The sequence below is a fragment of the Trichechus manatus genome, unplaced genomic scaffold, assembly GCF_000243295.1.
Source record: "Trichechus manatus latirostris isolate Lorelei unplaced genomic scaffold, TriManLat1.0 scaffold00024, whole genome shotgun sequence".
Classification (NCBI taxonomy): domain Eukaryota; kingdom Metazoa; phylum Chordata; class Mammalia; order Sirenia; family Trichechidae; genus Trichechus; species Trichechus manatus.
In genome coordinates, this window is record NW_004443960.1 from 2,167,149 (window position 1) to 2,179,931 (window position 12,783).

At 55.2% G+C, this 12,783-nt stretch overlaps 1 protein-coding gene across 1 annotated transcript in view; it reads left to right on the forward strand.

Annotated features, from left to right (window-relative positions):
- Nucleotides 1–12,783, forward strand: part of PDPK1 (3-phosphoinositide dependent protein kinase 1) — a 31,444-nt gene that overhangs the window by 9,946 nt on the left and 8,715 nt on the right. The window contains exons 6-10 of the mRNA XM_004373407.3: nucleotides 7,175–7,250; nucleotides 9,875–9,943; nucleotides 10,210–10,306; nucleotides 11,157–11,330; nucleotides 11,432–11,649. Of these exons, the coding sequence (XP_004373464.1) occupies nucleotides 7,175–7,250; nucleotides 9,875–9,943; nucleotides 10,210–10,306; nucleotides 11,157–11,330; nucleotides 11,432–11,649 (634 nt within the window). The remainder of the gene's footprint in view (nucleotides 1–7,174; nucleotides 7,251–9,874; nucleotides 9,944–10,209; nucleotides 10,307–11,156; nucleotides 11,331–11,431; nucleotides 11,650–12,783) is intronic.

The following is a 12,783-nucleotide window of genomic DNA, read 5'->3' on the forward strand; positions in this document are numbered from 1 at the left end:
CAGCAGTGAGATCGTGGCCTGCTCAGAGACGAGATCGTGGCCTGCTCAGAGACGAGATCGCGGCCTGCTCAGAGACGAGATCGTGGCCTGCTCAGAGACGAGATCGTGGCCTGCTCAGCAGTGAGATCGCGGCCTGCTCAGAGACGAGATCGCGGCCTGCTCAGAGATGAGATCGCGGCCTGCTCAGAGATGAGATTGTGGCCTGCTCAGAGACGAGATCGTGGCCTGCTCAGCAGTGAGATTGTGGCCTGCTTAGCAGTTTGATCGCGGCCTGCTCAGAGACGAGATCGTGGCCTGCTCAGAGACGAGATCGTGGCCTGCTCAGCAGTGAGATTGTGGCCTGCTTAGCAGTTTGATCGCGGCCTGCTCAGAGACGAGATCGTGGCCTGCTCAGAGACGAGATCGTGGCCTGCTCAGCAGTGAGATTGTGGCCTGCTTAGCAGTTTGATCGCGGCCTGCTCAGAGACGAGATCGTGGCCTGCTCAGTGACGAGATCGTGGCCTGCTCAGCAGTGGGATCGCAGCCTGCTCAGAGATGAGATTGTGGCCCGCTCAGCGGTGAGAGCACAGCAGTCACTGTAGGCACATGGCTGGGCAGCCGTGCCCAGGAGTCCAGCCCCGCTCAGGTCCTGGACGAGTGCCTGCCCCCCCCCGCCCCCCCCGCCCCGAAGCCCTCTGGCATTTGTGAGATGCCAAGAAATGTTATCGACTCAGCTGGATCCTATCGATGAGGCATCGCTTTACATCGGGTGGTCCCACTTGTATGGATGTGGTCCATGGGGACGTCGAGCCACACGGTAACAGCTGTAACCCCAGGGTTTCTCATTGCGATTCGTTTGCTGCTCCGTGTCTTATCTGCGAACTCCTTTCCTACCATGGAGACCAGCCAACTGCCGTCTGATGGTGGTCGCGAGCACAAGAGTGGTGGCACCCCCCCGCCCCGCCAGGGGTCTGCACTTGGCCTTTTATTCTGCAGGTAGGCTGTCTTCAGAATCTGATATTTGCCACGGGGCTTGTCCTGTGGCCTGTACTCATTAAAAGATAGAATAGTTTGCGTGTATTGATGAAATTGTGAAATAAACTTGCTTTTCTTTCTTTCTGAAACCAGGCTAAAAGTCCTTTCAGGAATTACAGTTGTAAACCAGCGACGGTTGCTTGTGTATATAGACGAGTTGGTGTTTGTTTTCCTTCTGAGGGAAAAAGCATGTATCCTTAATTGTGGGCAAGGTTCCTTTTAGTTCTTTCCCTTGTCTTGTGTTTGAGTGAACCTGAGGGCTGAGGGACTCAGAGCCCCATCAGTTCTTGTCGTGTTGGCGGTTTTCACCTTCCTGCAGAGATGCTTTCTCCAGAACAGCTTCAGAGCTTCCAGGAAAGCATCTGTGGTGGCGGCGGCCTCAGTTGTTCTGGGGGTCGGAGCAGTGCCGTGTCTCCTCCTGATGGGAAGCAGGTCATCCGTCCTCACGGCCAGTGCCCCAGAGGCCGCTCCAGAGTCCAGTCAGCGGGGCCGCCGGAGGGAGAGAGGCCGGCAGCGGCCCCGGGCGGTGGAGCTGATGAGGGCTTTCTGGCTGAGAGCGCTCTGATCTCTGACCTCACTGATGGGTCCCATGGCCCATCTCGGAGGAGACCTTGCCTGTGTTATGTCCCTGCCCTGTGCTGTCTGGGGCTGAGGTGCAGACTCGGGGTCTGGCTCTGGAAACCTGTGTTCTGACCTGTGCCCCCAGGCCGCTCTGGGGACAGCCGGGGGCGGAGGAGAGGAGGGCTCAGCAGGTGGGATGGGGGCTGCCCTTCCAGCTGCACCTCAGTCCCCATCTGTGGGCACCATCGTCCAGACGGCAGACCAACCTCAGCCTCTCCCGGAGCCGTTGTAGCCCGCCTACAGCACCTGCTGCCTGTGACAGAGGCACCACCTTGAAACAGATGTCCCGAGTGGGACATTTCAGAGTCTGCCAGACAGAGCGGGGTGGTCCAGACTTCCACCCCTGGACATGACTCTTCCCATCGCGATGTGTTTGCCTCTGGGTGTCTCAGTACTCCTATTTGTTCAGCGGTAGCTGGGGTGCAGGCGATTTTTAAAAATCAGAGTACCTGCCTGTTGTAAAAAATTCAAACTGTACTTGTAACCTGACTTCCACTCTCGGTTCGTTTTCCCTGTAAATATTCCAGTCTGTATCTCTAAAATATAAAACTTCTCTTTCGAAAGCATAGCCACGGTACCATACCATTTGTATGCATAAAATTAGCATAATCGCTTAATATCTCAAAATATTCAGTGTTAAATTTCCAGTTGTCTCCACACGTAATTCTGTTTTTAAAATACAGTTTCCTTGAATCAGGATCTGTATAGAGTCCCCCCCCGAGCTTGGCTCATTTGTCTTGAAGATACCGTTTGATGCTCGCTTCTCCATCTGGACGTCTCCCTTGCAGTCTGTTGAAGAACCGGGTCACCTGTCCTCTCGAGTTTCGCAGATCTTGCTGATGGCGCCTCATGGAGTCGTGTCACGCGGTCCCGTCGTCTGGTTGTCTGTAAATTGGGAGGTGGCCCTGGCCGCCGGGTCTCCTTTGGGCAGGTCTGGGAAGGAGTGCTGTCCGGGCGGAGGCACCAGCCTCAGTTGGCAGTCGTTCACAGCCGCCATGGCTGCCAGGCGTTAGTTCAGTGGGGCTGTGGAGTGGTCAGAGCCAAGTTTCATTCAGGAGCCGGAGGTTTTAAAGAGAAACTCCTCTCATCAGCTGTTTGGTTATCCAGGGGTATCGTTTGCGGAGGAAAAGCAGAATAGATGCTCGCTTCTTTCCCCTTTAGTTGCCACTTTTGAAAACCATGAATTGGTTTACCAGCATGATCCCATGATGACCGGTTCATTGAAAAAATTATTACCCCTGCCCCACGCCATATACAAAAGTTAACTCAAAATGGATCAGAGACGTGAATGTAAGAGCTAAAGTTGTAACACTCTTCAAAGAAAATGCAGAGGTCAGTCTTCATGACCTTGGGGTGGGTGATGATTTCTTAGCTATAACACCAAAAGCATGAGCAACAAAAGAAAAAACAGATAAACCAGACTCCATCAAAATTAAAAACTTTATGTTGCAGCTGATAAACACGAAGAAAGTGAAAAGATAAACCACACAGGTGGGAGACAGTTTTGCAACTCATGTATCTGATAATGCATTTATATGCATACTACGTAAGAACTCTTACAGCTCAATGATAAAAAGACAGATAACTCAACTAAAAAGTAGGCAAAGGATCTAAATAGACTTTTTTCCAAAAAAGATATACAAATGGCCAATAAGCACATGAAAAGATATTCAGCACCATTAGCCATTAGGGAAATGCAGATCAGAAGCACAACGGATGTTATTTTATACCTCTAGGATGGCAAAGAATATTGAACGTACCATGGACTGCCAGAAGAACAAACAAATCTGTCTTGGAAGAAGTACAGCCAGGATGCTTCTTAGAAGCGAGGATGGCAAGACTTCATCTCACATACTTTGGCCATGTTATCAGGAGGGACCAGTCCCTGGAGGAGGACATCATCCTTGGTAAAGTGGAGGGTCAGCAGTAAAGAAGACGACCCTCAACGAGATGGATTGACACAGTGCCTGCAATGATGGGCTCAAGCATGACAACTGTGAGGATGATGCAGGACTGAGCAGTGTTTCGTTCTGTTGTATGTGGGGGTTACTGTGAGTCAGAACCAACTTGATGGCACCCAAAAACAACAACAGGAAGGCTATAATCAAAAAGCCAGATGATAATAAGTGTTGACAAGGATATGAAGAAATTGAAACCCTCATAACACTGCTAGTGGAAATGTAAAATGGTGCAGCCACTTCGGAAAATAGTCTGGCAGCTGCTTAAAAGGTAAAGCATAAAGTTACCACATGGCCCAGCAATTCCACTCATACCCAAGAAAAATGTTAAAATGTCCACACAAAAACATATGTACGTGAACTGAAAACTTATGCACACAAAAACATGCACGTGAATGCTCATAGCAACATTTTTCATAATAGCCAGAAAGTAGAAACAACCCAAACGGCCATCAGCTGATGAATGGATAAACAAACTGTGATACGTCCACACAGTGGGCTGTTATTGGGCAGTTAGAAGGGATAAAGTTCCGATCTTGCTATAATGTGAACCTTGAAAACGTTACGCTGAGTGGAAGAAGCCATTCCCAGAAGGTGACAATTCCATCTGCATGAAACAGCCAGGGCAGGCGGATCTCTAGATACAGAGTGGGCTAGTGGTTGTGGAGGGCCAGGGAGGAGAGGTCGAAGAAACGCTGTTTCGGTGTTATGGACACCATCTGGGGTTCTGGCCCTTTATTCTATTGATGGGGTGTCTTCTGTTGTATTTTGTATGTTGAACCAGCCTTACATTTTTGGGATGAATCTCTCTGGTTCACGGTGTGTGAGCCTTTTTAATATGTTGCTGGGTCTGGTTTGCTGGCATTTTGTCTGAAGAGTGAGTCATGTTTTGTGGCGTGCGGTCTCTGGGCTTCAGGTGTGGGTAGGACAGGTAGCTTTCTGCGCCCTTGGCTTTGAAGAGAGTTTAGGCGTCTTCTGAACTCAAGGACACACCTACAGCCCCTTCCTTCCTGCTGGTTCCTCAGAGTTGACTCACAGGTCTGTGGTGACTGGGTGGGGTGGACCCTGCACACTGCTTGGTTTCCCTGAACCACTTTGAGGGCGGAGACAACAAACCCACCCAGGACCCTTCTCTCTCAGGTCAGCATCTGTTCGTCCTGTTGAGTGAGGCAGTGGCCGTGAGAGGCAGCACTGGCCTGGGGTGAGGGCTGGTTTCCAATAGCTGGTGAGGTCTGACCTTTGGCTAATCCCCAAGCTTACAGGGGGGTAACTAGATGCCCTCTGTGGGCTTCCTCATGCCCCTGTCTGGGGTTCTCAGCTTGGGCCTCGCAGATGGAGTGCAGGGATCTACGAAGTTGGGTAGGAGAAAAGGTGCTGTCACCTGCCTTTAGCATCTCCTCCAGTCAGGGATGCGGCGAGTGTCTGTCTCTGCAGGAGAACCCACATGTTCTCAGCACTGTCATAGCTGGCCTGGAGATCTTAGAATGCTGTCTGTACCCGTCACTGCTTCAGAACGCTGGCAGTCACCAGACCTGCTGCCCCATCTCTTTATTGAATGCATTCACACAGAACCATGTGAACTGCATCACAGACGTATCGTTTTGGTATTTTGACACTTGTGTGTCTATGTGTTTTACGTCATGCATTTGAGACGTGATTCTGAGAGGGCCATAATCGTCATCAGCTGCCAGGAGCGTAGCTCAGGTGAAGGAGAGAAGGTCCGCTCCCGAGGGAGGGGCTGCACCTCCCCAGGGGCACAGGCCACCCCAGCTCCTCGGAAAGCCCCGGGGAGAAAAGATGGGTTTGGGGCCAAGGTTCTGGGCTGGGGCAGGAGGACGAGGGGATGTCACTGGGCTGAAAGCGGCTCGGCGGAGGCGGGACTGGGGACTGTGGCTGGGAGGAGGGCCTCCCCTGGGAATGGAGTGGAGTGGAGGGCAGCAGGGGACAGCAGGCGTTGTGGAGACACGCAGCCCAGGCCAGTGAGCTGGCTGCAGGAAGCCTGGGACAGCAGCTGCAGTGCCATCTTCATGACAGCGGTTCCCTGCTAGAATGCTCCCGTGGGGTCGAGTGGACATCCTTCTAGACTTTGTTTCTGTGTATAATGTAGCTGGCTTTACGGACTGTTTTACAGCCGGAATTATTAATGATGCATAGTATACATCTTTCCATGTGAAGACGTTTTTCTAGAACTCGTTAGTACTGGCATTCAGAAAAATAAAGAGCACAGCCAAGCAATGCCGAGAACACGAGGCCCACGTGGAAGGCACCGGCCCCTCCTGGCCCGCCAATACCCCACGTTCCTTCCCGCGAGGCGCGACAGGCCCTTCTTTGAGGGTCAGGTACTGGACACGGAGTGCCGGGTTGCAGGGCAGGCCCATTCGCTGTGACTTTGCAGCCTGCAGGCAAGTGGCTCCTGAGAGTTACACCCTGCCGTGTCCAGCTGCTGCGCTGTGAGCACAGCCCCCCAAATTCTCACCTGCGCTCTGTGCTTTCACCCTGCTTGTCTGCCGGGGTCCTAGGCTGTGGGTGTCAGCCTGACGACGGTTTTGGAAGTGAGTTTATTGATGAGATAGTCCACCCAGCACATGTTCGAGCTGGTTTAGGAAGGCTTGTCCCTAAAGACAGATAATTTCCAGCCAAAGCATCAAAGGCGCTGAAGGAGAGGAGAGCTCGGTCTGCCCTGTAAAAGGTTAGGTGAAAGGGGCAAGATGATTTTAAACCGTGGAGTTTTGTCCCGTCCGGTGGGGGGATGCTGGGGTGGAGACAGGCAGCGTGGCTGCTGTCGGGACCCGTGGACGGGAAGGGCGGGCTCCTTTCAGACCGCACCGCCGTGGCAGGAGGCGAGGCCGGCGCCTGGTTCAGGTGGCCATGGTGGTCCGTGTGCGGAAGGGCCGTGGGAGTCACGGGGGAGCTACCGGTGATGGCACACGTCACGGGATCTTAGAGAAGCGAACGTGCTGGCTGGCTGGCTGGCTGGCTCTCAGAGCCTCAGCGTCTGCAGACCAGGCCACTCCATGGGGACGCCCCGGAGGACAAGTGCTGGCCTCCCGGGGCAGGGGTGGATCCTCAGAAGTCCTGCTGCCGCCCAAACCCCAGAGCCTGCCCTTGAACCTGGAGGCTGCCCGGCTGGAAGGGGCGGATGTGGGCTCTGGAGGCCTGAGCCTTGTTCCCGCCCAGCAGAGCCCCTTGGTCTCTCTGCGTTGGGGCTTAGCCTCGAGAAGAGGGCTCCTCTCACCCTGGGGTCCCGGCCCTTCCCACTTTCCACAGGCAGGCATCACCAGCTCCTGCATGTCCTGTGCTGGTGTGAGCAAAGCACCAGACCCCTGTGAAGCTTCACTTTGCGGGGCGGGGGCGGGCAGCTGACCAAGGCTTAGTGCGTGTGTCTGGAGCAGGTGGCAGGTGACGGGGGCGGTCTGGGGGGGGCCGTGGACAGGAGACTTGGAGTGTCAGGCCCGATGAGGGCGCCCACTGCTGTGGGGACGAGAACCCGTTACTCACAGTCAGACCATCTCAGGGCGTCTGGGGTGGCCGTGGTGTTGGGGCCGTGTGTGATGACCTTCCCCTCTCCCTCTTCTCTTCAGCCAGGGCCAACTCGTTCGTGGGAACAGCCCAGTACGTCTCTCCAGAGCTGCTCACGGAGAAGGCGGCCTGTAAAAGGTAATGGCTTTGCCCGCTCTTGTCTGTGTGAGAACCAGCACCGAGGAGAATGCTTTGAGAGCAGCTCGCGTTGTGCGTCTTAGCCGTGTCTTTCCTGGAATCACCTGCCCGTGGCAGTCCCCACAGGAGAACAACCCGCCCCACGTGTCCACAGGACCCAGGGTGAACCCTCCTGTAGCGAGGGTACTACTTACTGGGTTTCCAAGAGTCAGACCCATTACCTTAGAAGTAGCTTTTCAACTTTATTCTAGAAGGAAGCAGCTCTTTAGCACTGAGGTGGGAAGATCTCCAATATCCGTTCAGCGAAACGGAAGACAGACCAGCATGGATAGCGTGCTACCTTTTGGGTCAATAAAAGGAGGAAGCCACGTGTATATTCTGTCTGCTTGTGTGTGCATTTAGAGTGTTCTAGAAGGACGTATCAGAAACAGGCAGCCGAGGTTTCCTGCCTGCGGATGGGAGCAGGGTCCATGACACAGCCATCACTGTGTATCTTTTTATGCTTTTTAACTTTTAAAAAATACGATGGTTATTCAAAGTTTTTGTGTTTTTTTTAGTAATTCTAAAAGTTAAACACCATTCATTGTCAAGGATTCTTGGGAAATCTACAGACCAAAAGCACAGACAACACCCTTAGTCTCCAGGCCTAGGGATCACCGGGGTGATGATGTCTTTCCAGCCCTTTGTTTCTGTGCACTTTGTACGTGTTCACGTAACTCTTACCCCGCAGAGGCTGCACTGAATAAGCAGTTTAGTGCTGATGGCGCTATGAATCCTCCCCCATGGCAGTGAAGTCACTTGCAGACACGTGTAACGCTATGTGGCTTCCCAGCAGACGGCTCTGTCAGGGTTCCTCCAGCGCCGCCTTCCCTGTCGGGTGCTGAGGTGGTCCTGGGTTGTTAGCGGACTTTGGCCCGCCCTCCCTGGGCCACGGTCCGAGGTGGTGAGCGAGGCGGCCCTGTCCGTAGTTGGCTGCCCTGGGCCGGGGCACGAGTGCCGCCCCCCACGGCCTCTGGTTGGATTTCCAGAAGTCGAATGCCTCGGTCCAGCTCTCTGAACATTTTACAAGTCTTCAGTCCTTAAGGCTTTCCAGAAAAATTCTGCTCGCTTCCCCTTTATTTTTATTGTATTAAAAACCATTCTAAAGGATAAAATACCTGCATGGGATAAAACATTCCAGTAACTCACACAGGTGGAAAGTTCCCAAAAAGCCCTTTCCCCTTGCAGCCCCTCCCGTGCCTCTACCCTCACGGAGGCAGGAGGGTTCTGTCCCGTCTTTCCTGGCTCCCGTTTTAACTAGACTAAACAGTACAGAAAGCCAGTGTGAACACCCGTCACCGAGGGAGCACGAGATTCTCTCTGACTGCCCGCTCTGCTGTGACTCAGTTCCAGTCCCCACGCTGAGCGCCCCATCCATCCCGGACGCGCAGGTCCCGGTCTGTCCTGGCTGCCGTCTCCGGGGCTTGCCTGGACCCACACCCTGTGACTTGGTTTCCAGCGTGCCAGGCCGGGGTGGCCTGAGAGGGCGGCCGCTGGTGTGTGGGTCAGAGTTGCATCTTGATGCTTCCCAAGGTTAAGCTGGGCGCAGAACACAAAATCGGAAAATTGGCTATATTCTGGAAATGACTTAGAGGAATTCAGAGTGGAGGTGTCTTCTTCTCAGATGTGTAATTAAGGTGTTTAGAAAGAGGGGCAGGGCTGCTCCCCCCCCCAGGCCAGGCAGGGCAGGTGAGGCCCACGCCCTGCGCCCTGCGCGAGCCGGCTCTCTCAAGGCATGTTTGCGTTGGCGTCCTGGGGGTCAGCCCCGAGGGGTGTGATGAGGGGCAAGATCTCGCAGCTCTCCCTCCCTCTCCTCTGTCTCTCTCTATCTCTTTCTCTTTCCCTCTTGCTCTCTCTGTCTCCGTCTCTCCTCCTCCTTCCCTGTCTCCATCTCTCTCCCTCTCTGGTCTTTCTCCCTCTCTGTCTCTCCCTCTTTCTTTGTCTCCCTCTCTCTCCCCTGTCTCTGTCTCTCTCCCTCTCTCTCTCTGTCTCTCTCCCTCTCTCTCTCTCCCTGTCTGTCTCTCTCCCTCTCTCTGTTTCTCTCCCTCTCTGTCTCTCCCTCTCTCTCTCTCTCTCTCTCCCTCTCTCTCCCTCTCTCTCCTCCTCTCTGTCTCTCTCTCCCTCTCTGTTTCTCTCCCTTTCTGTCTCTCCCTCTCTCTGTCTCTCTCCTTCTGTCTCTCCCTCCCTCTGTCTCTCTCCCTCCCTCTCTGTCCCTCTCAGCACTGATGGAGGTGCTGAGCTGTGCTCCCTCCAAGCTGTCATCACTGGAGTCCATGTTGGCATGGTCCTAGCCCGCGCCCCCTGCCCCTGCTCTCTGTGGGGATGGGCTTGTGAGGAGGCTGGGGTGCCCCTGCTGGAGTGGGCAGAGTGAGGGACGCAGGGGTGGCTGTCTGCGGGTGCTTTTGGCCCAGACCTGGGAGACCTCCCCAGAAAGGGCCAGGGCCAGTTGCCACACGTCGCTGATTTTCTAGGAGAGGCAGCTGGGGGCTGATGCAGTGTGGGTGACCGTACCCAGAGCTGAAGTGACCTGCTGCTTGCTCACATTTTACAAATGCCCTTTTTCTTTGTTTTTCCTCCCACTAAAGTTCAGACCTTTGGGCTCTTGGCTGTATAATCTACCAGCTTGTGGCAGGACTCCCACCGTTCAGAGCGGGGTAAGAGACGCCAGGTGACCTGGGGCCTGGGGCGGGGCCCTGGCGCGTGGAGTGTGGTGATGGTGGCCACCAGGGAGGGACTGAGGGTCACGAGGCCAGCGCCACTCTAGCGGTGTGTGTGTGTGACTTTGCAGCGATGCCGAACCCCAGCCTGGAGCGTTGTGGGCAAGTGTGTGAGTGAGCATGTGGCAGGGAGGGAACAACGGTCACCACACGGAGGGGCTGGAAAGACCCTGCCCAGAGTGACTGCTTTTCTTACTTCGCAGAAATGAGTATCTTATCTTCCAGAAGATCATTAAGTTGGAATATGACTTTCCAGAAAAATTCTTCCCCAAGGCCAGAGACCTTGTGGAAAAGCTTTTGGTAAATATTTTGAATTTCTTCACAGCTCCCCGCACCTCTCTGCCCCTGTGTGCAGAGCAGGACTCCTGAAGCCCCCCGGGTCTGATGGTGATAGTGACTGTGGGTAGGCTCGTACCTGACGTCTCATCCCAGGACGAGTCCTTTTCAATCCCAACCCCTGGTCCTGCCTGCTTTGCTCGTCCGTGTACGCAGCACTGGAGTGCTGACGCTGGAGCAGCGGGGCTTGTTAAGGTGGCAGGTGGGCTGTGAGCCCACTTCAGTGGGATCAGCTTTAGAAGGAGTTTTAAAGCCCAAGCAGGTGACAGAGTCGTGTAGGAAAGACACGTTGGTTTACGTTCTAGAGACTGAAGTGTCCGACGTGGTGTGCTTTGGACCCTGGAGAGGGAGAGGACGGCCCATTGCAGCCTGGCGGAGACGGGAGAAGGTCCTGGTCACCTTTCTCCTTCCCCTCAGTGGGGAGGGGCTGGGGGCAGCGGCCGCTGGCAGTCCGGTGCAGGTGCTGGCGTGACATGGGGGCGCGTCACTCCACATCCATGCGAGGCGCCGTTCAGGCCAGTTCCTTGCGCCCTTGGTTCTCAAGGCTTGCGAGTCAGAGTTTTTCACGGTATTTGAAGAATACTTGCTGCTGTTCATTAAGTCATGAGGTTGTAATTCATTTTCTCCTGAGAGGAAAGAGAGACATGGAGGGACCCTGGAAGCTGACCCAGGCCTCCCCTGGCCCATGGAGGGCAGTGAGGGGCCCTTGCTGTCTCTAGGCGACCCAGAGAATTGAGCAAGATTCCTCAAAGTCGTTTTTTCTGTCAGAATGGCCTTTTGACCCTGGCCTGCTCTGTCTCCTCCTCCGTCTAAGGTCTTAGACGCCACGAAGCGGTTAGGCTGTGAGGAGATGGACGGCTACGCACCCCTGAAGGCCCACCCGTTCTTTGAGTCCACCACCTGGGAGAACCTGCACCACCAGACGCCCCCGAAGCTCACGGCCTACCTGCCGGCCATGTCCGAGGATGACGAGGACTGCTACGGGAATGTAGGCGGCGGTGGGGGGTGGGGGCGAGCCCCACTGGTCCCGCGGGAGCGCTCACGGGGCAAGCGCGCCCACTGAGGCGCCCCTCTCGCTCTCCCTCGCAGTACGACAACCTCCTGAGCCAGTTCGGCTGCATGCAGGTGTCCTCGTCATGCTCGTCTCACTCGCTGTCGGCCCCGGAGCCGGGCCTGCCGCAGCGCTCGGGCAGCAACATCGAGCAGTACATCCATGACCTGGACTCCAACTCTTTTGAACTGGACTTGCAGTTTTCCGAGGACGAGAAGAGGTTACTGTTGGAGAAGCAGGCCGGCGGGAACCCTTGGTAAGGACTTAGAGACAAAGCCGTCCCGCGTGTAGAATGGCACTGGGCGGCGTGCCCTCCTCGCCCTCGTGGGTGCGAGTGGGGGTGTGTCGGGGGAGGGGCAGCGAGTTGGGGGCTCCAGTCCTCATTCTGGCCCTGCTCCATCAGGCAAGGCCCTTGACCCAGCATTCCAGGTGCAGCTGTGCGTGCACGTGGATGGAAATCCCCACCGCCCGGTGGTTCGACACTCGGGGGCGTTTCCGAGTTTTCACTGCTGTGACAGTTCTTTGCAGTCTTTCCCCACTTGTCTGATCTTTTAAGATGCAGTGCTGGGGTGGCGGCCAGGTGAGGCGGCCGTGACCTGTGTCAGCGATCGGTGCCTGGGGGCCTGCGTGCCCAGTGGTCTGGCTGTGCGCGGGCGCTTTGGTGCAGTGAGCTGCTCTCTTGACTGTCAAGGCCGACGTCTTGGGTGCCCACTGGCCGTCTGTTTTTTGTTTGAGCTACTTGGTGTCCTTTGACTACTTTTTGTATGTTTTGCATTTTTTTAAACAATGTTTAAAAGCTCCACGTATGAAGCGTATTTCTCCTCTGGTGCGTATTTTGCGAACCTTCTTTATCACTTCAGTCTGTTGCTGCTAGGTTTTCCTGGGGGGGTATGGAAGTTGCAGACTGCAAGGAAGTCAGATCTGTGCGTGTTGTCGACGTTCTGTCCTGAGTGTATTGGAAAGGGTTTCCCCGGCCGTTATTCCCTGGCTTTTCTTCAGCCTTTTCCCCCGTTGGCGGTTTGTGCAGGCTGAGCGTGGCCTCGCGGGTGCGGGAGGTGCAGGGAGAAGGCGGGGGGACTTGAGGGCCGGCGGGGGTAAGTTAGTAGTGGAGGAGAGAGGAGGCCGGCCAGCGGGGGAGGGGGAGGCAGCAGGGAGAAAACTAGGGTGCTGCCCGACTGGCAGTGATGGTCTCTAGAAACGCGGGTGCTGATGCCAGCGCCAGAGTCTCCAGTTCTCGGGCTTCAACTTGGCCTCTTGGTCAGTGTCTCCTAACGCGGTGTTGGTGGCCGTGCTGACCTGCGCTGCGCAGGAGAGAGGGGTTTTTGGCCACCTCCGTTTGAGAAAGGCTGGGCCAAACCGCTCCGTCCAGGCACGCGGGGCCCGGGGGGGG